The sequence below is a fragment of the Cannabis sativa genome, chromosome 1 (assembly GCF_029168945.1).
Source record: "Cannabis sativa cultivar Pink pepper isolate KNU-18-1 chromosome 1, ASM2916894v1, whole genome shotgun sequence".
Taxonomy (NCBI): domain Eukaryota; kingdom Viridiplantae; phylum Streptophyta; class Magnoliopsida; order Rosales; family Cannabaceae; genus Cannabis; species Cannabis sativa.
The window spans coordinates 9,577,530-9,602,597 of NC_083601.1; the positions used below are offsets into that span (position 1 = coordinate 9,577,530).

The following is a 25,068-nucleotide window of genomic DNA, read 5'->3' on the forward strand; positions in this document are numbered from 1 at the left end:
TGAACTCTTAAAAAAACATAAACATACCGATAAAAAAACTAGTTACATTGTTATCTTAATAAATACCAAATAAAAAAAAAACACATTTGTTCATGCTGAATTCTGGTAAAACAAATCTACACACCACCGCTCTCTAAATTTCTTCATATTTTCATCGTGCACATTATCAAACGTAGTCTCTAGCATATTATGCTCGATGTGCTCTATCACATACATCCCGCAGTCACAGCTGTATGAGACAATAAAAAGTAAATAAATAAAAGTTTGCAAATTAAATTCAAGTTAAATAACAAAAAAATCAATTGTAATTAAGTAGCCTTGACTTTGTCTGTCGAACAACGCCCCGGTCCATGACTTTTGAAGTGAAACTTCTAACCTGGCTCTCTGAGGCGGTAAGTTGAGGCACGAGGATCATGTAATGAGTCTCGAATAGGCCAGCCTGCAGCATCAAAGTTGGTAGTAATTTTTCCCACATTGCCAAGTGACTCTTAAATTCATTTGGGGAAATCGATCTGAGGCTCGAGTCAAATATTTTAACGGAAATTTGAGTTAATATACTTACATTACCCTAAAAAATTTCCCCTAAACTTATACTTAACATAATTAGTTATATATGACACTTTTTGTATTTTCCCCATAATACCCTCTCCAATTACATCTACCCACTCCAACCCTTTTTCTCATCAATTTCACATGAGAATTCCCCACCCGAAAGCCTATCTTCCACAACCACCAAATTTTTTTTTCTTCTCTTCACTCATCACTAGAAGCTACAACCTTCCACACTACAAGCCACCACACTAATCCACCACATTAGAAGCTAGAACATACTACAAGCTCCATCAATGGGTAAGTAATTAATTTTTTTTTTAAATTTTGTTTGTTGTTGTCATATTTAATTAAGAATGTTGTGTTTGATGATTGATCTGTGGATTGGTGCTGTTATTTTGCTATTTATTCTGTTATAATGTTTCCTGAATGTGAAAACTGGAATTTTGTTGTTTTTCTGCATTTTTTTTTCGTCGGGCCCGATGTAGGGAAAAATTTTGTTGGCAGGGGCGAAGGCCCGATGGTCCGATGGTCCATCAATGGGTCCGATGATCGGACCCGCATCGGGTCCGATGGCTTTTTTTAATTTTTTTTTTAATTTTTTGGAACCCGTGTACGATGGTCCCCATATGACCATCGGACCCGATTGGTTTTGGGAATTTTTTAATTTTTTTTTATAATTTTTTTAAAATAAGGTCCGATGCTTCGTGGTGGGGTCCGATGGTCGGACCAATCGGACCCTACGGGAATTTTTTATTTTTTTTATTTGTTATTATTTTTTATTTATTATTGTATGATTAATTTATTTTGTATTGATTTATTAATATTTGTGTTATTAATTATTTTTTATTAATAATTATTAGTTATTAATTATTATTTTAGTTAATGTTTTAAGAATTAATTTATTTTTTTTAGTTATTTTATTAATTATCAATTAATAATTATTTTTTAATTATTAATTATTGTTTTATTATGAATTATGAATTATTATTAATTATTATTTTATTATCAATTAATTATTATTGTTTTGTTATTAATGATTAATTAAGATTTTTTTTCGGTGAGATTTTTGTTGTAAATTATAACTGTGTTTTTTTCAATGTATGTGACAGGTTCAACTCTTAATGCGTGTGTTATGTATAATGGTGTTTTGGAGTTTGATGGTAGAGATTGGGTTTATAAACGGGGCGACAATTTGACATTTGACATTAACCCGAACCTAAGCTACTCAGGTTTGGTTGATGTTTTGTACGAAGAACTGGATGTCGATAAAGTTGAGTATGACTTGAAATTGGAAGTACATTACAAGTACAAGAAAGGCTTTGAGTATCGCCCTGAAGTTGTTGGAAATGATAAGCGTGCAAGGTACTTTTTATCTACACTTGCGAAGAAGCCAGGTGAATTTACTCCTTTGTTTGTGATTTTGTTAAAGAAGAATGTTTGCGCCGATCCTAGTCCAACACCAAGTTCTGTTAAGGATAATCGTAGTGAGGTTGGGAGTTTTATTCCAGAAACAAATCCAGAGGTGTTGGTTGCGGATGTGTTACCTGAATTAAACAATATGATGTCGAGTGCTGATATTGTAGCACAAATGTCGTTCATCGATGGTTTTTTTAATGGTCCAGACCCTGAATGTTATGTTGAGGGCAATGATGGCGTAAGAGACAACCAAGGTACAGAGGCCCCTGCTGCTGTACCTTTGAACTTGACTCCACTATCGTACCAAATACCACCGAGGCCACCGACACGGAAAAGAATGCCCCGTAGAGAAAATTGTCAAACACCTGGTACTAGTAATAGTAGTCCAGGCGAAACCAGTCATGCTAGAGGAACTACTGACAGTACAGGTCCTAATAATGGTAGAGAGACCAATGATATTAGTGGTCCTACTGATGCTCGAGGGACCAATGTGACTGGATGGAGCGATCCATTTTCTTATTCGACAAGTTACGGTAAATTCAAGGAGAAAATGTATACAAGAGAAGACATCCAGAATCATAGTCATTATATATCTACGGGTGGCACACCAGGCGGGGAGTTACATGTGGGAAAGTTTTTTAGAGACAAAGAGCATTTAAAGATGGTTGTTGGCCTGTATGCAATGAAGTAAGGGTTTGACTACTACGTTAGGAAGTCCGGTACTGAAATTTAGTACGTCACATGTAAGGATACAGATTGTGGGTGGAGATTAAGAGCGAAGAAGAACGTACTTTCTAACATGTTTGAGGTGAGTACATTTCATAATGTACATACATGTTCCCTTGATCTTCGAGGAAAAAATAACCGTCAAGCATCACCTGTAATAGTTGCCCATCTAATTAAGGATAAGTTCGCAACTGACGGCTCGGATCACTTGCCCTCTGATATAAGCAAAAGTATGCACAAGGATTACGGGATCCAAATGAGTGATGAAAAGGGATGGAGGTGCAGAGAGAAGGCACTACACCTAGCTCGGTGTACACTTGAAGATTCGTACTCGAAATTACCTAGTTACATGCACATGCTACAGTTGCGGAATCCAGGTACCATCACGAATTTTGTGGTAGAAGATGGTCGCTTCAAGTATTGTTTCTTCTCTCTGGGTCCTTCTATTCAGGGGTTTAGGTTTTGTCGACCATTTGTATGCGTTGATGGGTCTTTCTTGAAGACTATGTATGGTGGGCAAATGTTGTGTGCAGTGGCTTTGGATGCAGGGAGTCATATCTTTCTGATAGCTTTTGGTATAGTTGACAGTGAAAACCACAATTCCTGGACCTATTTTATGAGAAAATTGAAAGAAACGATTGGTGATGTTGAGAACTTAGCTTTTGTTTCGGATAGGCATCAAAGCATTGTTCGTGCTTTGGATATCGTGTTCCCTGGTGCACACCACAGTGCATGCTACCACCACATTATTATGAACGTCAACCACAAGTTCAAGACTGACGTCTTCACGAATCACATTTACACGTGTGCTTACACGTATTCAAGATCAGAGTTTCACAAAGAATTTAAGAACATTCGTGCCATGAATCCAGCGGTTGCACAATATCTTGAGGAAATTGGATTTGAAAAATGGGTCCGGTCGTACTTTCCAGGGGTACGTTACAATGTAATGACGAGCAACTGGGCTGAGAGCTTCAACAACACAACTAAGGATGCAAGAGGCTTCCCGATCACTGCTGCTGTAGCATTCCTGAGGTCCAATGTCCAGAAGTGGTTTGCTTCACGAAAAGAAAAAGCTGACAAATGGACGAAACCCCTAGCACCAGAAATGGAGGAGGACTTGACATTGCATTTTGAAAAAGGTCGGTATTTGAACGTTGACTCATGCGGGCCTTACACGTTGCAGGTTCACCCTGGAGAACAGTTATGACCGTTGGCGTAGTGGACTCGCAGGAACATACTTGCACTTGCGGCTTGTTCCAGTGCATGAAGTTTCCTTGTCCTCATGCATGTCCTGCATCACAGGAGCGAAGTATTAGAGCGTACAAACTATGCTCGCCATATTACACGACTGAATATTGGAGAAGGACATATGAAGAAACAATTATGCCAGTTGGTGACGGGAATGATTGGGAATTGCCTGATGACATCAAGAACATAACAGTTGGAGTGCATGTTAGAAGCAACCAGTAAGGCGACCCAAGAAGCAAAAGGTTGGAAGAATTAAGAACAACCGAACTGCTTATAACGGTGAAAGGATTATCAAATCACGAAATTGTAGCAAGTGCGGTACCAAGGGGCACAACAGAAGCGCTTGCAACTACCGAGGTTAAAAATGTTATTTTGGTTTATTTGTATCGTGATGTGTTGGACTATTATGTATTGTTATAGAATTAATGTTGGACTATTTTAAACATTAGAATTTGTGATATTTTATGTTTACATAATTATTATAATTTGTTGCATGAAAGAAAGTCGTAAAATTTGTATGAACTCTTAAAAAAACATAAACATACCAACAAAAAAAACCAGTTACATTGTTATCTTAATAAATTCCAAATAAAAAACACATTTGTTCATACTAAATTCTGGTAAAATAAATCTACACATCACCGCTCTCTAAATTTCTTCATATTCTCATCGTGCACATTATCAAACGTAGTCTCTAGCATACTATGCTCGATGTGCACTATCACGTACATCCCACAGTCATCGCTGTATGAGACAATAAAAAGTAAATAAATAAAAGTATGCAAATTAAATTCAAGTTAAATAACAAAAAATCAATTGTAATTAAGTTACCTTGTCTTTGTCTGTCGAACAACGCCCCGATCCATGACTTTTGAAGTTAAATTTCTGACCTGGCTCTCTGAGGCGGTAAGTTGAGGCACGAGGATCATGTCATGAGTCTCGAATAGGCCAGCCTACAGCAGCAAATTTAATTTTTCCCACATTGCCAGGTGACTCTTCAATTCGTTCGGGAAAATTGATCCGACGCTCGAGTCTAATATAATCAACAACCAATGATCCAGATCTACCTCTAGGGTCACCTAATGCTGTGCTCTATCGAAGTAGACGGTCATATATATTCTCTCCTTATTCTTCCAACTGACCAAGAATTGACTTTCATCCCCTTAAATCAAATCTAATATGCCCTCATCTCACTGATAGTTAGCCTGGTCATCACCCGCAGCTTCCCACCGAGCAATAACTCCTGATGGGAAAATACACAGCATGATGACACATCTATTTGGGTGGACCTCTGGATTAAAGTGTTGTCGCCTCCTCATCAAATGGAATGCCGCATCCAAATGCTAAAACATGAAAATTAAATATGTTAGAGATTAAATAAAAAAGAGTTAGATAAAGTCTTTAAAACCAAAAGCAGTAAAAAAGTCTTAAAAACTTACAACGTTCCCAAGCCAAAACCTCGGAATATGTAGTTCAAGGAACCAAGACGAATCGTATAGACCGGTGAAGTACTCTCTCGGGTACTTGTTCCCAATCTGGCCGAGTACCCAATTGTGAAAAGTCTTTAGCAGCTTCCGATCAACCACTCTAAGTGGGTCCGCATTCACGAGTGTCGAAGTAGCCCTAGCCTTCTTCTTCATTTCAGCGTACTCAGCGAACCACCTAGGTCGCCTGCTCTTCCTCCGGTTCTCCATAACTTCTGGAGCTGTCTCTAACACCTGCAACTCAGAATCCTGAGTATCCCCGATGCTGATGATATTCGTCTTCTCAGGTGTACAGAACATGTCATCATCATCCGGTTGGTCATCACCCGCAGCTTCCCACCGAGCAATAACTCCTGCTGGGAAAATACACGGCATGATGACACATCTATTTGGGTAGACCTCTGGATAAAAGTGTTGTCGCCTCCTCATCAAATGGAATGCTGCATCCAAATGCTAAAACAAAAAAATTAAATATGTTAGAGATTAAATAAAAAAGAGTTAGATAAAGTCTTTAAAAGCAAAAGCAGTAAAAAAGTCTTAAAAACTTACAACGTTCCCAAGCCAAAACCTCGGAATATGTAGTTCAAGGAACCAAGACGAATCGTATAGACCGGTGAAGTACTCTCTCGGGTACTTGTTCCCAATCTGGCCGAGTACCCAATTGTGAAAAGTCCTTAGCAGCTTCCGATCAACCACTCTAAGTGGGTCCGCATTCACGAGTGTCGAAGTAGCCCTAGCCTTCTTCTTCATTTCAGCGTACTCAGCGAACCACCTAGGTCGCCTGCTCTTCCTCCGGTTCTCCATAACTTCTGGAGCTGTCTCTAACACCTGCACCTCAGAATCCTGAGTATCCCCGATGCTGATGATATTCGTCTTCTCAGGTGTACAGAAAATGTCATCATCATCCGGTTGGTAATCATTTGGGAGAATGAAGTCATCTTCCGGTGTCCGAGCCTCCTCTTCTGGTTGTGACTGTGGCTGTGGCTGTGAATCTGCTACCGGCCTTCCAGGATCTAGCAGGAGCGTCATTATGGTCTTCAACTGATCCATAATCGTTGTTTGTCCTCTTAGCAGAGCGGCCTACCCTTCCCTCAAAGCAATATGTCCCCTCTCCACAATCTCCAACCTTACCAAAATGGCAGGTATACTGGATCGCGAGCCTCTGAGGTGCTGGGAATAAAAGTTGACGGGAGAACTGGAGGATCCTCTGATGCTGCAAGTGAGTCAACACCACACTGATCTGGAACTTAAGCTGCAGATGGGTCAACACCAAACCCATCAGGAACTGAAGCTGGAGATGGGTAAACACCAGACCCATCTGGAACTGCAGGCGGTGCACGTGGTGGAGACGGTGGAGGTGGTGTAGAGTCTTTAAATATTCGGGCTACCTCCGCTCGTTCTTCCAATGTGGAGGCAAGCTTTTCGGCCTGCCTTCACAGAGCATCCTGTGTTGGTTGCCTATCCTCACCCAACACAAGTTCCTCCAAGTCAACAAATAATGGAGGCTGACCCCCGGTTATGTAACTCACAAACTCAATCTCATTCGGCCGAAGACATAACATGGAGTACACTGTCAACTGAAAAATATAACAAATATATTAATATAATATATGGAAATTAACATGAATTCAACATAAAGCGTAACAAACTTACATTTTTAGCAAATAATCTGGTCACTTCATCCTTCTCGAGTGTAGTGTTCGGCTTACTCTCCCAGTTGACCATTCTCGGAAAGCGATGCCACCTCCTCACTTCATACTCGTTGCCCAGCTGTAATATAGCCTCGTATGTCCAATACTGCAACGCTTCAGTATAGCCGTAGGCTGAGTATTTTGCCTCCTTCTGAGTGACTCACTTCTCAATCTTTTCAACATCTTATTCTTTACATCCAACTAATCCTTGTTACAAGTTTCCATCAGCTTGGTGTAAGAAATCTTTCCCCAAGGGTACTCGTAGAAGAATGGAAGGTTATCAATCATTCTTATCACAAAAGGAGGAATGACAATCTTCTCCTCCTTACCAGTTAGGACGCCCATAACAAACAAGACCATCCCCAACTTGTAGACATCATCAGTTTCTGTGCAGCTCTCAAAAATTCTGCGCGGTTGGCCGAAGCTGATCGAAGCACTACCGTTGAAATATTCCATAATCAACTGGTCAGAGCTTCCTTTTTCTTCAGTAGGGCCGGGCAACAATTTTAACCCAGTGACCAAGCCGAACTCTACCCTCCCAAATCTACATCTCTTCCTTCCCACATAGAAATGCACCTCGTCCGGCTTGTCAGATTTTATTTTGTGAAGCATCAACTGATAAAAAAATGCTCCTGAAAATTGAATAAGGCTCTCTTGAAAAACTGTTTGAAAGGGGCACCCTGTCCTATAGGTTGAATTCTTGAAATTTAGCCTTAATCTTCGGGTAGTAGTAACTAACGCCGCGCCATGTGACACGGTCTGTGTAATAGTCCGACACTGGAATTATTAGATGTGGAGTTCCCTGAAAAAGAAAAAAAAACTCAACAATGATAATTAATAATTAATAATTAAAAAATAAAACAATTATTGTTTCATTAATAAAAAAAATATTAATAAAATGATCATTACTGTAGCGCTGTTGTTTGGGGGTTGTGCCGTCAGACTTTATTGCGTGTTACAGTCCTAACACGCTTCCTCCCATGCAGCATTAAATGCGACTTGATTGCTCGGGAGAGACCTGACATATCCCGGAGAGCCTTCACGCTATGCAAGCTTCCTGGAGTACCTTGTACTCCGGGTGCCTCCTCCGGGACCCATGCTAACAGCGCTTCCTTGTGGCGCACAAAGACTTAGCAAATGTTTACAAGTTATCTGATCCACGTGTCCCCTTTCGACTGGTCCACGTATTTTGGGCGAATTCCGGAGAAACATTTACCCCCCAAGCCTTGTTTACTTAGTAAAAATAAACCAAGGCTTGTTCAAGTGTCTCCGGTCGACTCCTCGTTTCCCTGGCTCAAGCCTCGAGCGCGTGGGGGAAAATTTAATGATGTCATTTAATGCAGCGATTTGCTTTTTGCAGGAATGTCTCCGGCCGCCTCCTGCCTTTCCCGACACGAACTTGGGGCGCGTGGAGGTGCGTCTAATAATGGCATTAAATGCAGCGATTCGCTTTTGCAGAGGTCGATTCGTTTCACGTCCTATGATTGATGCGGCGCATTAATGGTGTCAGACGGATACTCAAACGTTTCCACCGCCTTTATGGCAGATTGATCTGATCCGTTGTTTTTCGAAAATTCGAATCGTGCGTCTCCCCCACCGTGCGATTGGTAGGTGATGACGCCTGTTCCTCATGCGTTTTTGCCTATAAAAGCCACCACTTTCCCTTCATTTCGGTTACTTTCCATCCCTTGCCATTTCTGCTCGAATTTCCTAGAGAGAAAATTCCCCTAAGTAGCACGAACTGTCTTAGCACTTATACACTTTCTTTCAGTTTTCCAGTGTTTGCCTTCGCCAGTTCTTCTCAACTTTCACTTGTCCACATTCAGTACCCCCAGTTCAGCGATCTACTGTAAGTTTCTTGCATCCTTAGATTAACATGCTTTCATTTACTTCGTTCGCTTTCTGGGTTCGTATTTTGAGTTCTGAGTGTGTGAGTGTTTTGGGTTTTTCAAGTGTTCTGCTTGTAGAATCGCCATTATCACACCTTCGTTATAATCGTACAGCTTCGTTGAAGAGAACCATGTGTTCTTCGTTCAACAGTTGCTTAGGGCGTAGAATTTTTTTTTTTTTTTTTTGTTGCAAAACCACTTTCTGCGATTACACTGCACCCGACACCTGTTCGGGGGATCTCTCTAGGGTTTCTCATGTGACACGTGTCCGGAGGGGGCCTCTTTCCAGCGGTTAGGGGAACCCCACTCCCTTTTTCTTGTCTTAGGTTTGGTATGGGACCTAACTGCTGGAATTTTCTTTTCTCTTTTTGTTTTTCCCAGAACACAAAATGTCTGCTTCTGGCTCAAAATCTTCGAAGAAGAAAGGAAAAGATATGGCCACGCTGGAGGAGGTTTCTCTGGGACCCGTTGCCCAGGAGGGGTATAAATCCCGTGCGACTGGTTGGGAAACGGCCGAGCTTCGATCCACCTTGACTTGTCCTCACCAGCTGGAGAACATTATTGACGTTGCTGGGATCAAACCCTCCACCTCAGGGACCTATCACCGGCCTCCTCGTGACTCGGAGACGCCTAATCATAACTATGACGGCTTCGGGGCTTGGAGTTAGACCCATTTGATGGTCGGTGCCATGCTCCCGCTCCAAGATTACTTTGTTAATTTTCTTGTATTTGTCGGCCTTGCGCCACACCAACTCATTCCTCAAGCTTACCGCCTGCTCTCAGGCTTATTTATTTTTTACACCGCCCGTGGCTGGGGGTCTCCTAGTCCGGCAAAATTTTTTTATTTTTATGAACTTGTATCCGTCCCCAAGAAAGGGGACAAACTTAAGGATGGTTTTTATGGGTTCCGGATCCACCCTGCTAACGAGGGGGTGGTTCCGTATAATCGGCAGACTCACGTTAAGGAGTACCGCCACCGCTTTTTCTTCTCTTCCGGGTTCAGGGCCGTAGACCACCCGGAGCTTCTCACGGAGTGGGTGCGGATCCCACCTTACCAGCGGACGCTTCCCACTCAGGCTTTCCTTCGAAGGGCCCAAGCCTTTGCCTCCTATGACCGCGCCGATCTTGATGTCGGGGGCCTAGTCACCACAGAGAATTGTAGGAAGGCTAAACTTATTCTTTCTCACCAATCCGTGGATGACTCCAACCTCTCACGGGTCATCTGCCCCAATGTGAGGGCGCCGGTTGCGGAGAAGGCCTTCCGGGATGAGCTTATTGCCACGGTAGAGAAGAAGTACCAAGATTATCTCTACCGGAAGGCCCAGGAGAAAGCATACTCTAAGGCCCAGGCTGCCTCTGGGAGAGGACTTCGCGTGGGGAGTCCGATGGTGCGAAGGAGCCAAGCCATTGCCGGGAAGTCCGAAGCTAAATTTTTTGACAAGATACTTCAAGAAGAGATTGGGGATCGTCCTGCCGGGAGGCCCCTTCGTATTGAAGATTCTTCCGAGAAGCAAACTTCCCGGCCACAGCCTTCGGCCCCCGAACCAAACTCGGGTGCTCCCGGTGCTAGCACCTCCGGTGCCGGCGGTAAGTCTCCCTTGATAATTCGCTATGTTCCTTCCGTTGATGAATACAACAGTCATAGGCCCGTAGGGTTCGACGAGCGTCCTCGTTGATTTAAGATGTCGTTGACCCGGTGGGGGGATCGTTTGAAGGAATTTTATTTTTCGAACTTAGGAGATTACCTAGGTCGGTCCCGGATGGGCTCCGGCCCTCCGGAACCTATTCCCTTAGGTCCATCAGCTTACATAACGTCCAGCTGGTTTCGGCCCTCGGACAGTTATCTCGGAGATGACGCCGCCAGCATTAAAATACAGGACTTTGCTAGGGCCGAATTAAGAAGTTCGGGTAGGAGTAGCTTATTTGTTATGTCTTGTATAAGCGGTTCCTCACGGTCTTCTAACACTTGCTTATTTTGTGAATCAGGTATCTCTATGGATGCCATCTTGGACCAGCTTGCTGGAGTTCATACTCCCGTGGCTCCCCCGGCCTTTACCTCCTCTCCCCCGGCACCTTCATTGAAGGTTTCTTCCAGCGCTCCCCCCGACACTATTGACTTAGTGGATGACGAGGAGGTGCTTCCGGGAGAAGGCCAAGGGAAAGGGTGGGACTTCTCGGAGGAAGCCGCTGAGGGTGTAGGAGAGCCTCAAACCCTTCCGGAGGTAGCAGAGGAGGACGAGGAGGAGCCTGAAGTGGCTCTGATTCGCAAGCGTAAGGGCAAGATGATTGCCCAGGATGAGCCGAAGAGGACTCGGAGAGACAACACTCCTGCCCATGGCCTAGACGGCGGGCTCTCCCCAATGGAGGAAAATCCTGCTCCTCCTCACATCGAGCTTACCCCGATTCCGGGGGACGAGGTGAGGCAGGAGCTTCGCATAGCCAAACACAACTATGCAATGGACGAGTACTCCCGGGGGTATGCCGAAGTGGAGGCCCTCAGGAGGATTCTGCGAGCCGAGGTTGAGGCGAGCATCAACCACCCGGAATACCAGGATCCGTGGGACCTTAATCTGGACCCCTTGTCGGACTGGTTCCGTCGCTTCCTAGGGCCTACCTTGGCTCCTTTTGCCGCGGAGATGACCGGCGAGTTCGCTTCTCAGCTCACCCGTTGCGCGCCTCAGCGATTTGCCACTTGCGCTTCCCTGAACTCCATCTTCCAAGTCCAGGACCTTAGCCATTCTCTCACGGTGGTAAGTATTTTGCAATTTTTTCGTTTCCTTCTATTGTTTGTATTTTGCTTTCTTCTTTGAGAAATTCCTCTTTATCCTTTCGTTATGGTTCAGCTTGCTGCTGAGGCTGGCCGCCTCTCCAAGAACATTATAAACCATGGCTTCACTCTGTCCGACTTTAAGGACATGAATGATGTCAGGAAGGTCCTCCAGGACCTCACAGCGGAGAGGCAGATCTACCAGGAGGCTGCCGAGCGCCAGGAGGCCGCAGCCAAGGCCAAGGAAGAGGAGGCCAAACGGAGGGAGGCTCAGGCGGAGGCCATGATCCGGGACGAGGCTCAGCGGAGGGACAGGATGGAGGCCCATCACCAGGAGGAACTAAGGGCTCAAACCGAGGCTGCTGAGAAGGCCAGGCGAGACCTCCGGGAGGCCAGGGAGGCTTTGGACGAAATGGTCGCCAAGGTGAGATCTCTAGAGGAAACTCATCAGTCGGACATTGAGTCCAAGGCCGCTCTAGCTGCGGAGTTGAAGGAGCTTAGGGATTTCAAAGAACAATCCACCAGGAAGGCCAAGAGGGCCGAGCTCCTTTCTCCCGTTTCCTGCGCCCGGTGCCCGAAGCGCTTTGATGACGGTGTCTATATGGCTTGGGCCACCAATGATCAAAGTATCAAGCTTACTTTTTATCCTAAGCCCGAGGAGATGATTGCCAAATTCCGGGAAAAGAAGAAGAAGCTTGATGCCGCGCTTGAGGCACGGATTGGACCTCGTCATCCTCCGCGGGCCGACTGAGCTGTCGTATTATTGACCCAGATTCTATCCATTTCTTTTATAACTCTCTTTTTTTGGTTTGTACATATTTGCTGCTGCCTTAGAACAATTTACATATAGGTAGCAGCTTTTATTTGAAGGGGAGACAATTATATTTTGAGGCATGTCCCCGGGCCGTTTATATGTATATGACCTGCCCTTTGGGCTAGGATATATTTTTTTTATGCGATCTTTATTTGTCACACTTATATTTTTTAACCTGTCCTTTGGCTCAGGGTTTTTATACTTATGCTTTTTATTTTTGTGCATACTTTTTGACACCTTACTTTGGGTCGGGATATTTTACTTAGTTTGTTTTTTGTTTGTCCGTGCGTATACCCTAGTACCCCCACGAGTGGCATAGAAACTTTGTTTTTAAGGCACTCGGTTTATTTAATATAGAGGAGGCATACATTTGGACGGTACAAACCCTTTGAACAAAATCTAAGTTTAATTCGCTACTGGTAATATTTTCTGAGGTGATCGGCATTCCAGGCTCTTGGGACGGTGGTTCCGTCCATTCTTTTTAGTTTGTAAGTGCCAGAACCGATCTCGTCCTCGATCTCATATGGTCCTTCCCAATTTGGTCCAAGTACCCCCACTCCGGGTTCTTGGGTGGCTGGAAAAACCCTTCTTAGGACCATATCCCCAATAGTGAATTTTCTGCTTTTAACCTTGGAGTTAAAATACTTGGTCACTTTCCTTTGATAAACAGCCATCCGTATTTGAGACTCATCCCGGAGTTCTTCGACTTGATCCAAAGCCTCTTGGAGCAGTGCATGATTGGTGGCCGGATCATAAGTCGTCCTCCTGTGGGATGGGAATAATGTTTCCACCGGGATCATTGCTTCACAACCGTACGCCATTGAGAACGGCGAGTGACCGGTTGTGGTTCCGGGGTCGTCGGTAGGCCCACAATACCCTTGGCAATTCTTCGGGCCGATTATTTTTACAGCCCGGTAGCTTCTTTTTAAAGTGACCTTTAGGATTTTATTATTTGCTTCGCCCGGCCGTTTGTTTGAGGCCGGCTACCGCAGAAGAAGCTTTTACCACTCCGTGTTGGTTGCAAAAGTCGATAAATTCCTCGCAATCGAATTGCTTTCCATTGTACGAGACTATCTTGTGAGGCAAGCCGTATCGACACACTATGTTTTTGATAACAAAGTCCAATGCCTTCTTAGCGGTTATTGTCTTCATAGGCTCCGCCTCATCCGTCCACTCCGGTGAAGTAGTCCTTTGCTACTATTGCATACTTTACCCCTCCTTTTCCCGTAGGTAGAGACCCGATGAGATCTATGCCCCAGACCGCGAAGGGCCAGGGGCTGGTCATCAAAGTGATCTCAATTGGAGGAGCTCTCGGTATGTTCGCGTACCTTTGGCACGAGTCACACTTTTGGACATAGTCTATACAATCTTTTTTCATTGTTGGCCAGAAGTACCCTTGCCTCAATATTTTCTTTGAGAGGCTGGGTCCTCCCGTATGATCTCCACAGAACCCTTCATGGACCTCCAGCATGATTTGTCTAGCTTCAGGGTCCGATACACACCTTAAATAAGGCATGTTGAGTCCTCTCCGGTAGAGAATTTGATCCATCATTACATAACGATGAGCCTGATACTGAATCTTTCGAGACAGTGCCCTCTCTTGGGGCAACTCACCTGTGGTTATGTATTTTATGATGGGGACCATCCAGCTGGGATCTTGCCCAACCGCTAGTGTGGTCTCTTTTATTTTGATGCTTGGCTCTGCCAAGCGTTCCACTGGTACTACCCCCAGCTCTTCGATCTCACTGTCCGAGGCTAACTTAGCCAGACAGTCCGCATGAGCGTTCTTTTCTCGAGGGATTCTTTCTATTTTATAGTCCGTGAACTCGTGGAGCAGTTCTCGGACTATTGCTACGTACGCGGCCATCCGTTCGCCGCGAGTTTGGTATTCTCCGGAGACCTGGTTTACGACCAGCTGAGAGTCACTGTAGACTTCCACTCTCTTAGCTCCTACAGCTTTAGCCAATTTTAGCCCTGCTATCAGGGCCTCATATTCGGCTTCATTGTTTGAAGCTGTGAAGTTGAATCGGAGTGCTGCCTGGAGCCGTAATCCAGTAGGTGATATCATAGCCACTCCGGCTCCTGAACCGTTCTCATTAGAAGCTCCGTCTACAAATACCCTCCAAGTGGGGATTGGTGGTGCCGGTGTATTGGCTGTTGCCTCGGCTTCATTGCATTCGGTGATGAAGTCTGCCAAGGCTTGGCCTTTTATAGAAATCTGGGGCACGTAATGTAAGTCGAATTGACTCAGCTCCATCGCCCACTTGAGGAGTCTTCCGGATTCTTCAGGCTTCTGGAGAACTTGCCGGAGCGGATGATTGGTCAAGATTCTGATCGGATGGGCTTGGAAGTATGGTCTCAGCTTCCTTGATGCCATCAGGAGGCAGAATACTAATTTTTCAATGACCGGGTACCTTGTCCCGGCCCCTATCATGCGCTTACTGATATAGTACACGGGGTGCTGAGTTTTTTCTTCCTCCCGGACCAGGGCAGCGCTGACCGCGTGCTCGGAGACAGCCAAATAGAGGAACAAGTCTTCTCCAAGGACGGGTTTCAATAGGATGGGAGGTTTGGCCATATGATCTTTTAGCCTCTTGACTGCCTCCTCGCATTCATCCGACCATTCAAACTTTCGGCACTTCTTCAGTATGTTGAAGAAGGATATGCATTTGTCCGTGGAGCGTGAGATAAAGCGGCTCAGTGCTGCCACCTTTCCGGTCAAGCTCTACACATCCTTATGCTTTTTGGGGGATGGTATGTCTAGGAGAGCTTGGATTTTCTCCGGGTTTGCTTCGATTCCCCTTTGGCTGACTATGAAGCCCAGGAATTTTCCCGAATTGACCCCAAAAGTGCATTTTTTCGGGTTGAGCTTCATACCGTATCTCCGGACGACTTCGAAACATTCTTCTAAGTCGCTTGCATGACTGTTGCAAGCTTTGGATTTGACGAGCATGTCGTCTACATATACTTCCATGTTTCGTCCCAGGAGGCTTTTGAACATCCGGTTAACCATTCTTTGATAGGTTGCTCCGGCGTTTTTCAGTCCGAAAGGCATGACTAGGTAGCAGTATACCCCCTTATCGGTCCTGAAGCTAGTGCACTCCTGGTCTGCCGTATGCATTTTTATTTGGTTGTACCCAGCATAGGCGTCCATGATAGACAGCAGCTTAAATCCGGACGTGGCGTCTACTATGCCAGTCATGTCCGGGTTGACATTGAGTACATGGGTGATGACATGAGGGGGGCATGTCCGGGTTGACATTGAGTACATGGGTGATGACATGAGGGCTTATGCCAGTCATGTCTTCTTGGCGCCATGCGAAGATGTCGATGGCGCCCTTCAGTGTTTTTACTATTCTTTCTTTTTCCTCCGGGTCCAGGCTCTTCCCTATCCGGAGTACTTTAGTGGAGTCGTCGTCGCACACTGGTATTTCTTCGACGTCCTCCATTGGTTCCACGACCTTTTCGGACCCTATACGAAGGTCTAGCTCATCCTCTTCACCCTTCTCTATTTGGGGGGATTCCCGGACCATGAGTACAGGTAGGTGGGTGGCAACATTGTAACACTGCCTGGCCTCCCCCTGATTTCCCCTCACTGTTCCGACTCCGGCTTCTTGGGTAGGGAACTTTAGGCATAGATGTCGGATTGAAGTGATCGCACCAAAGTCGATTAGGGCCGGTCGGCCTAGGATCGCGTTGTAGGCTGTTGGACAGTCTACCACCACGAAGGTGCAATACTTAAATGTGCTCTGGGGGGTATCCGGGCACAGGGTAACTGGGAGTCTGACTTTTCCCATCAGGATCAGCGTCGTCCCGTTAAACCCTGTGAGCTGTGACCCACTAGGCGAGAGGTCCCGGTCGGTCAACCCTATCGCAGTGAAGGCTTCTTTGAAGAGCAAGTTCACGGAACTCCCATTGTCAATCAGGACCCTAGCCACCACTTTATTTGCGATGGGGGTCTCTATGACCAGCGGGTCGTAGTGAGGAAAACGCACCGTCTTGGCGTCTTCTTGCGTAAACGTTATGGGTTGGTCCATTAGCCGAGGCCTTTGAGCTGGGAGTTGAGTAACCTCCCACACCTCACTGTGTTTCACGGCCTCGGCATATCGTTTTCGCTCCTTGCGAGTGTTTCCTCCGATATGGGGACCTCCGGAGATCATGGCTACCCGTCCATTAGGCCGGGGCGGTAGCCCGGGGATATGCTGGGTGTCGCCTGCGGGAGCGGCTGGAGGCAATACTCCTGCTGTACCCCCTGGCGTTCCCGGAGGCATACCTCCGGCCACCTGCCCTGGATTAAGGTGGGGCAACCTATTTTTGATCCACTCATAGAGGTGGCCCAAGCGGATTAGATTTTCAATCTCGTTTTTGAGATTCTTACACTCATTGGTGCTATGACCAATGTCGTTGTGGTACTCGGATCTCTCCGGGAGCTATCCTTGTACAATGGTTGTGGTCTCCGGTAGTGCGTACTTTGCCTAGTGGCAAAATATACATGTTCCTGGGAGTCCGTGAGCTCTGTGTACTGGGTATATTGGGGTGTGTACCCCTTCTTTTGGCGCTTCTCTCCCGTTCGGGTGCTGCCCTTGGAGGACCTTTTGCTCCTCGACCCCTGAGTGCCTGTTATGCTAGCAGTCGGGGCAGCCTATGAAGGAGTTCGTCCATTCACCCCGGACGAGTTACCGTAATGGGAAGATGCCGGTGCCAAAGCTTGGCCCTGGCTGTATTCGGGAGTGGCGGAGAACTGTATGCCACTTACTTGTGGAGTTGCGGTCGGGACAGTACCCGAGGGCGACACTCCTGGCATGTATCCCGCTATCCCGGTGGGATAATAGCCTCCGTAAGCCACGATCTGGGCTTCTTCGAGGTTAATATATTTTTGGACTCTCTTCTGGAAGTCCTGAAGGCTAGCAGCGCCTTCTTGCTGCAACTCGTTCCAGAAGGGAGTCCCAGTGCGGATTCCTGCTTGGAGAAGCGCAAGCTGTTGTCCGTCGTCGACCTTCTTAGTCTTCGAGGCTTCCTCTCGGAACCTCTTGATGTAATTCTTCAAGGTCTCGGTGGGCAGTTGCTTAATGTTGGTCAAGGCACTAACCTCCAAGTTAACCTTCCTGGCGGCGACAAATTGTCTTCGGAAGTTGGTTTGGAGTTTGTTCCAACAACCCACGGATCCTGGTTCCAGCTTTTTGAACCATTCCTCCGCTGATCCGCTCAGAGTGAGGGGGAAGCACAGGCATGTGGCGTCATTACTGACCCGCATGACACGGTTGAACCGTGACAAGTGATCGCTGGGGTCGGAGTTCACAGTATATGCAGCCATTTCGGGCATCTTGAAGTTTTTAGGGAGCTCCGCCTCCAGGATATGCTTGGCACATGGCTCCCGATCCTCACTGTCTGAGTCGGAGTCGTCTCCCTTCTGCCTCCGGGAGACTCGAGCAATATCTTTTCGAAGTATGGCAAGTTCTGCCATAATCCCTTCGTTTACAGTACCCGAGGAGACCACGGGCCTGTATCTTTTTTGGTCAAGGTGATCCCGGAGGTCACCTTGATTCCCATTGATTTGATTTCTCAGATCAATGGGAGGACATCTCTGTCCTCTTCTTCCTCTACCCCCTGGTTCCTGGTGCACAGAAACGCTTTTCCGGTCCCCTCGATCCTGAGGGCCAAGACTCCCTCTTTGGGGCTTGCCCCTCTGCGGACCTTTCCCTTTAGGGAAATCTGAGCGGACCCTTCGCGGATCCTGCACCTTTTTCTTTCGCCCAGGGGTAGAAGTAGGGTTTTTTGTTTGATTTTCCTCAGCAGGGTGCCTTATAGGGCTAGGTTCCCTAGGTCTTTGCTGCTGGGAATTAGGCAAGGACGTCGCTGGCTCTCCGTCGAGCCCAGTGGCCATTGCCTTGGGATGCACGTGAATACCAGCTGCCTCCATGGCTTTCTGCATGGCTAGCATCACTTCCTGCATTTTTTGATTTTGCGTTTTTTGAGCTTCGGTCTCAGCTTCATGATCGATAGCTTTTTGTCTTAGGAGCACCAACTCCGAGTAACTTCCTCCGTCGTAGGCATACTCGTCGAGGTTTTCCTCGTAGTTCTCGTCGGGAACTATTTCTTCTTCTTCTTCCTCGGACTCCTCTGCTGCTCTTGAGGCTACATCTTCCTCATTGGGATCTTGAGCATCTTCTAGAGGGCGAGGATGACGTGTACTTCTTGTCTCCACCATTGTTGTGAAGTCAAATGCTTGTTGTATAGCAGCTTTCCTCAGCTCTCAATGAAAGCACCAAAATGTTGACCGAGATTTTCGGCAACTATTAGAATATGATTATATTAAAGAGCTGTAAGAAAGTGAGATGACGATTTTTTACGTGGTTGGGGCGTTAATGAGCCTTACTCCATGAGTCTTTGTTATTAATGGATGTATTTAATACAGATTCCACACTTGAGAGAATGATTTTTCTCATAAATACAGAGAATGTTCTTGGTGAGTATTTTCTCTTCTTGCTCTTTTGCAAACCAAGATTCTCGACCCCATTAAATGAGCTTTGAGGGGGTATTTATAGTGTTTTGGTGGGGTAATCCCTAGAGTTGTTCTTACACATGTATCTGTAAGTATCCATAAAGTTGGGCATTTCCAATGAATATACCATGGGTGATGCATGGTCAAATCCCTAGGTGCTGTAGGATTTTTATGAAGAATGTCCTTTTTGCCTTTTGATTGACGTGACTCTTCGCAGAGTAGCCGTCGCTAGACTTAAATGATCATTACTGTAGCGCTGTTGTTTGGGGGTTGTGCCGTCAGACTTTATTGCGTGTTACAGTCCTAACACGCTTCCTCCCATGCAGCATTAAATGCGACTTGATTGCTCGGGAGAGACCTGACATATCCCGGAGAGCCTTCACGCTATGCAAGCTTCCTGGAGTACCTTGTACTCCGGGTGCCTCCTCCGGGACCCATGCTAACAGCGCTTCCTTGTGGCGCACAAAGACTTAGCAAATGTTTACAAGTTATCTGATCCACGTGTCCCCTTTCGACTGGTACACGTATTTTGGGCGAATTCCGGAGCAACAATACTAAAACAATAATTGATAATTAATAATAAATAAAAAATTATTACTTAATAAAACAATAATTAATTAAAAAATACTTTCATTCAAAAAAAATTAAAAAAAAATTAATAAATCATTAAAAATAAATTAATACCTAAAACAATCACTAAATAATATAATTAGTAAAACCAAAATAAAAACAAAATAAAACCACGAGTCCGATGGCTACCAATCGGACCCATTGTGAAGGTCCGAGTGGTAGCCATCAGACCCAAACAAACCCCAAAAATGCACCCATCGGACCCAAAACAATCGTACCATCGGGCTTGGTCAATGGGACCATCGGACCTCAACAAAGCCCGACCATCGAACCATCGGGCTTGGTCAATGGTCCACCATCGAACCCTTACAATCGGGCCCTAAAATTGACCATCGGACCAGTACATCGGACCCAAATATTGACCATCGAACCCCAAACACACCATCAGACCATCTTCTTCCTCCTTTCACATAGCCGAAACACCCTAATCCCCATTCCACAAGAACAAACTCTTAAATCTAACTAATAGATCTTACAAAATTTCACAATCCAACAAAGTTTCACAAACAAAATCACAATCTAAATCAATATTTTAACACTTACGCACAAAAAAAAAAAACCAAAATACCTTGGACTTTTTTGCTTCGAGTTCGGCTGAGAGTGGTCGCGGGTTCTGGGTTGGTTGGGGTTGAGCGTCGACGGAGCTCGGTTGAGCCTCGGTTGAGAAAGGGGGCGTCGGCTGTGAGAGGGCTGGGTTTCGTGGTTCGGCTGAGAGAGAGAGGAAGAGAGAAGGTGATGTTTTGAAATGTGACGAGTAGTTTAGGAAAATTAGTAAAGTGGTCATATATGACCAATTTTAATAACTATGCATTTAGGGGAAAAATTATAAGGTATTTTAAGCATAGAATTTCAAATTTCCCTTTTTGGAAAATTAAAAAAGCCATCCTTGTGACTTTGACCAAGACTTATAAATATCAAATGAGTAACGACATCCTTCTTGAGGGCCCCATAGCACTTTTAGAGGACTCGAAAACATCAACCAACCATTTGGTGTCGGGACTCACACTCAAGTGTGCCCAAACTATGGTTCATGGGCCCGCGCAAGCATTTTCACATTTGAAACCTCAATCCGCCAAGGAAAATAATGACTTAACTCATTTGAGCATGAAATGACTTAAGACTTGAGACTATGCATAAAGTCAATATGTCATCAAACCCTTAAGGAACAAGGCATATGCGCCCACTGCAATTTGTAAATGGCAGTGCTCTTCAATTTTAAAGAGCACCGCCACAGGGAAATGGCAATGCCCTTCAATTTTGAAGAGCACTGCCACAAAGGAATGGCAGTGGTCACTTCGTACAAACCATGAAAGGAAAATTGTCCAAATGTGTTCCGCCAACATTAAGAAGTGCAAAACAAGTGAAAGAAACTATTTCCCACCTAGGACCAACCCTAGTCGACCACTACCATATGGAAATGGCAATGCTTTTCAACTTTGAAGAGCACTACAACAAAGGAATGGCAGTGATCGACCACTACACAAGGAAAGGAATTTTATTGGCCAAGTTGTATTTCTAACATCTATGTACCAAATAAAAGTGAGAAAAATCACTCAAGGCTTCATAAGCCCCTTATGCGACCAATACCACTTTCCAACTCCAACGGGTGGCAGTGGCCTCCCGTTAGGGTTTCAGACGTCGAAATGAGGTTTCAAGGTCCCAAGACCCCCAAAATATGACTATCAAAAACCAAGTCAAAATATACCCTCAGCAGTCCGAGAACATGCATAGCCGAACACTACCATTTGGCATGCCAGTGGTCGCAATTGGTACAAGATAGCATAAACTGTCTTCAATAAATTCGGCATAACTCTCAATTTTTATCCAAATGACCTATATAACTTGCATTGGAAAGATAATTTCAAGACAGATCTAAATGTACCTCGTAGACATAGCCAAATTCTGAAGTTATCGGATCCACAATTTGCTCACGAGGTAGTATATTTTACTCGAGAATTGAGTAACGTGGTTAAGTAAAGGGTATTGGAAGACACTGCCACAACCCATGTGGCATTGTATGCGAGCATTGACATTCTAAAAAGCATGTTTTCAAGCCTACATGTGACATCTCATGTCATTCCATTTTAAATTGGTGCATCCTCAACCGAACATAACAACTTTCCCAATATTTGTGGAATTTTGGCCTAGAAACAAAGAAATTTTTATAAATATTTATTTTCTTATAATTTTTTTATTATTTATTGATTAAGAAAGAGAATATACAAGATTTGTTAGTGAGACACCCCAATATGTGGGAAATCACTAACAAATCCTAAAGCCTATATAAGGAGAAGTACGAGGCTAAAATAAGAAACTTCTCTTGGACCTTCTTTTAGACTCTCTCTCTTCTGAACCTACTCTTTGAAACTCACTTGACACTTGACAGCAGCCACGAACACCACACTTATTTCTTCATCTTTTTTATTATGTCCACCATAAGAGAATATACAAGATTTGTTAGTGAGACACCCCAACATGTGGGGAATCACTAACAAATCCTAAAGCCTATATAAGGAGAAGTACGAGGCTAAAATAAGAACTTTCTCTTAGACCTTCTTTTAGACTCTCTATCTCTCTTCTAAACCTACTCTTTGAGACTCACTTGACACTTGACAGCAGCCAAGAACACCACACTTATTTCTTCATCTTTTTTATTAAGTCCACCATACTAAGTCGACACCAAGATCTAAACATCATTGATACACATCCCTTTTTGCAAACTCTATTATTTTATTGTTTCCAAGAACTATACAACCACCCACTTTGATTAGAATAATGAATATGAAATCTCTCATGAGTCTTAGATTTATAAGTCTCGATTAAAATTTCACTTAGAAATCATTTGTTGTATATTAATCTACACACTCTTAAGAACAAAACTCTATTGTGTCGAATCTAATCAATAAAAATAAAAGTAGACATAACCCCATTTTCATCACAACATGGGGGTGAACTAATATAAATCCTTAGTGTCAATTTAATTTATTGTGATTTTATTAGTCAAATTAATTCATCGTGGTCCTCTTTATTTTTACGATCTTAGATCAGTTGACGAAAAACTGCATCACACCATCTTCATCAAATTTGTGAATATTAAGTCTCCCATGAGACTTGTGTTCATATATCTCAATAAAAATTTCACCTAGAAATCTATTTTCGTATTATTATCCACACTCTTGAGAATATAACTATGATGTGTCGAATCTGATTAATAAAACAACAGTAGACGTAGCCCGATTACCATCGCAACATGAGAGTGAACTATTATAAATCTCTAGTGTCTATATTATTTAGTCAAATAAATTCATCGCAATCCTCTTATTTTGTACGATCTTCTTAAATCAATTACAAAAAATAGCATCAACACCTAAGTTTTCCTTTTCCCTCCTTCCTCATTTCCTTCCCTCTCACCAAACACAATGCTAATCTAATATGTATAAGTCCTCCAAATAGTCTCCTACCACTAAAATAAAACCCATTCTATTTCTCAAAGCAGGATCATAAAGCAAGCCCAAAAAAAAACAGCAAAGTTAATGAAGACATCTACAATGTCAAGAAAGTAAAAACAACCAACAATTGTGCTTACCTATTATAATTAATACACATATAAACTGATTTTAAAAAAAAAAAAAAGACATAAAACTACTGAAAAAAAGAGAGGTATACTCCAAAACAGCTAAAAATAAATCCAGTTAAAAGCCTCTAAAACGATTTTAATAAATAACTGAACTGGCAACTAAAGTTAAACATATTAAAATATCAAACATAAATATTTTATAGTGAGTATTAATAAAGAAGATTACCTTATTATGAGATGATTTATTGGATTGCTTTTCTTTTACCTGAAAAAGATTTTTTTATTAAAATGCTAGAGAAAAAAAAAACAGAAAACAAAAAACCTAAAGACAGTCCATCATCTTCAAAATAAGAAGTATAATTCTACTTGAGAAAATAATCAAATAATAATTAGTGTCCTCTTATATTTCAATATGAGATCATCAAGACCTAGATTAAGGAAGACAAAACTATTATCATGTTAAAAATATTAGACTTCTATCCAAACTCAACTCAAAATTCCATTTTTCAAAAAAAAAAAAAAGGAAAATTGATCATATTAATCATATGCTTACATGATTCATAAAAATTACTATATTACTTTTAAGGATTTTTACATATAATTAAACCACTTACAAAATTCATAGTAGAATTTATATCCTCCAAAAATAAACACCTTCACAAACTTATGCAATATATTTTTATTTATTTGAGATGTAGAAAAGATAAAACAGGAAAATCTTACAGCTCTAAATAGTTTTAAAAGCATTGTAAATATATATTCACAAAAGGGTAGTTTTTTTTCTTTAAGAATATAATAGGTTGTACATCTTGAATTTTCACACTATATAAACAAAAACAAACAATCTATACAAGTACGAATATAAATATATCAAAAAAATGTGAACTTTACTTCTACATAATCTACCACCATTTCATTCATAGTAGGTTAAAAAAAAAAGGGGTAAGTAATTTATATATGAAGTGTATACCAAAGACCAATCACGACAGTAAATTAATCTTAATATTGTTATAGATACAAAGAGCCAAGAGATTAGAGATCATTATTACACAACACAGTTAAGAAAACTAAAAAGAAAGAAAAAATATATAACACTCAACAGCACACTAATACGCTAAACCCTTCAAAAGAATTAGTAAAAATTCAAAATCCAACAACAATTCCATTTCTCATAAAGATTGCATAGTAATAATCAAACCCAAACATCACCATTAAAATACCGACCAAACTCAAATACATAAATATAATACATTCTATTCTCACAAATAATTAAAACGAAAAAAAAAACTTAAGATGTGATTAGAAATTATACCCACAACTCAGACTTGACCTCTGAACCGTTGGATGGCCAGATCGCTACCTTGTCATCAGTCAACGGAGATGCATCGTGAAATAGAGCACGACATGTTGAAGCTCTTGGCCAAGAGAACATGAAATCGGTGTTCATTTGGCTTGGAGAAGTCTGAAAGTGGTCGGATCTGACCCAAAACACTTTGGCTCTGGTGAGTCCTTTACGGTGGCGGACCGGTGATGAGAACCTCGCGACTACAGTTTTGTGGTTTAGAGCGAGAGAGAGATGGGCGAGGGAAAGTTGGGGTTCTTGGCTTGGGATCACGACGGTGTCACTTGCTCGGATCATCGCCAGCCGAAGGTGGCTGGCCCTGGCTTATTTTCTTCAGCGCCGCACACCAAGAAGAGAGTGAGTGAGAGAGAGAGAGTGATCGTGTATGGGAGAGGAGAATATAGGGTTTTCAGTTTTAAACTTTACT

At 43.4% G+C, this 25,068-nt stretch overlaps 1 protein-coding gene across 3 annotated transcripts; it reads right to left on the reverse strand.

The window, feature by feature from the left end:
• On the reverse strand, window positions 1-25,068 carry LOC115701133 (uncharacterized). Of its 3 annotated transcripts, none has more exons than XM_061112391.1 (7): window positions 24,612-25,068; window positions 23,526-23,564; window positions 7,083-7,922; window positions 5,979-7,006; window positions 5,385-5,882; window positions 4,777-5,288; window positions 1-229 (listed from the first exon to the last, which is right to left on the reverse strand). In XM_061112391.1, the coding sequence occupies exons 4-6, from the start codon at window positions 6,477-6,479 to the stop codon at window positions 5,136-5,138; spliced, it is 1,152 nt and encodes a 383-aa protein (XP_060968374.1). In that variant the 5' UTR covers window positions 6,480-7,006; window positions 7,083-7,922; window positions 23,526-23,564; window positions 24,612-25,068; the 3' UTR covers window positions 1-229; window positions 4,777-5,135. The 3 variants fall into 3 exon arrangements, with proteins under 3 accessions (XP_060968374.1, XP_060968370.1, XP_060968378.1); XM_061112387.1 differs by lacking the exon at window positions 1-229 and adding an exon at window positions 4,464-4,689; XM_061112395.1 differs by lacking the exons at window positions 1-229; window positions 5,979-7,006; window positions 7,083-7,922 and adding an exon at window positions 4,464-4,689.

Coding starts and splice junctions, on each gene's coding strand:
- LOC115701133 (XM_061112391.1), bottom strand. CDS start 6,479: ATGGATCAGTTGAAGACCATAATGACGCTCCTGCTAGATCCTGGAAGG. Junction 5,883..5,978: donor GGTTTTGGCTTGGGAACGTT/GTAAGTTTTTAA, acceptor TTTTTGTTTTAG/CATTTGGATGCAGCATTCCA. Junction 5,289..5,384: donor GGTTTTGGCTTGGGAACGTT/GTAAGTTTTTAA, acceptor TTCATGTTTTAG/CATTTGGATGCGGCATTCCA.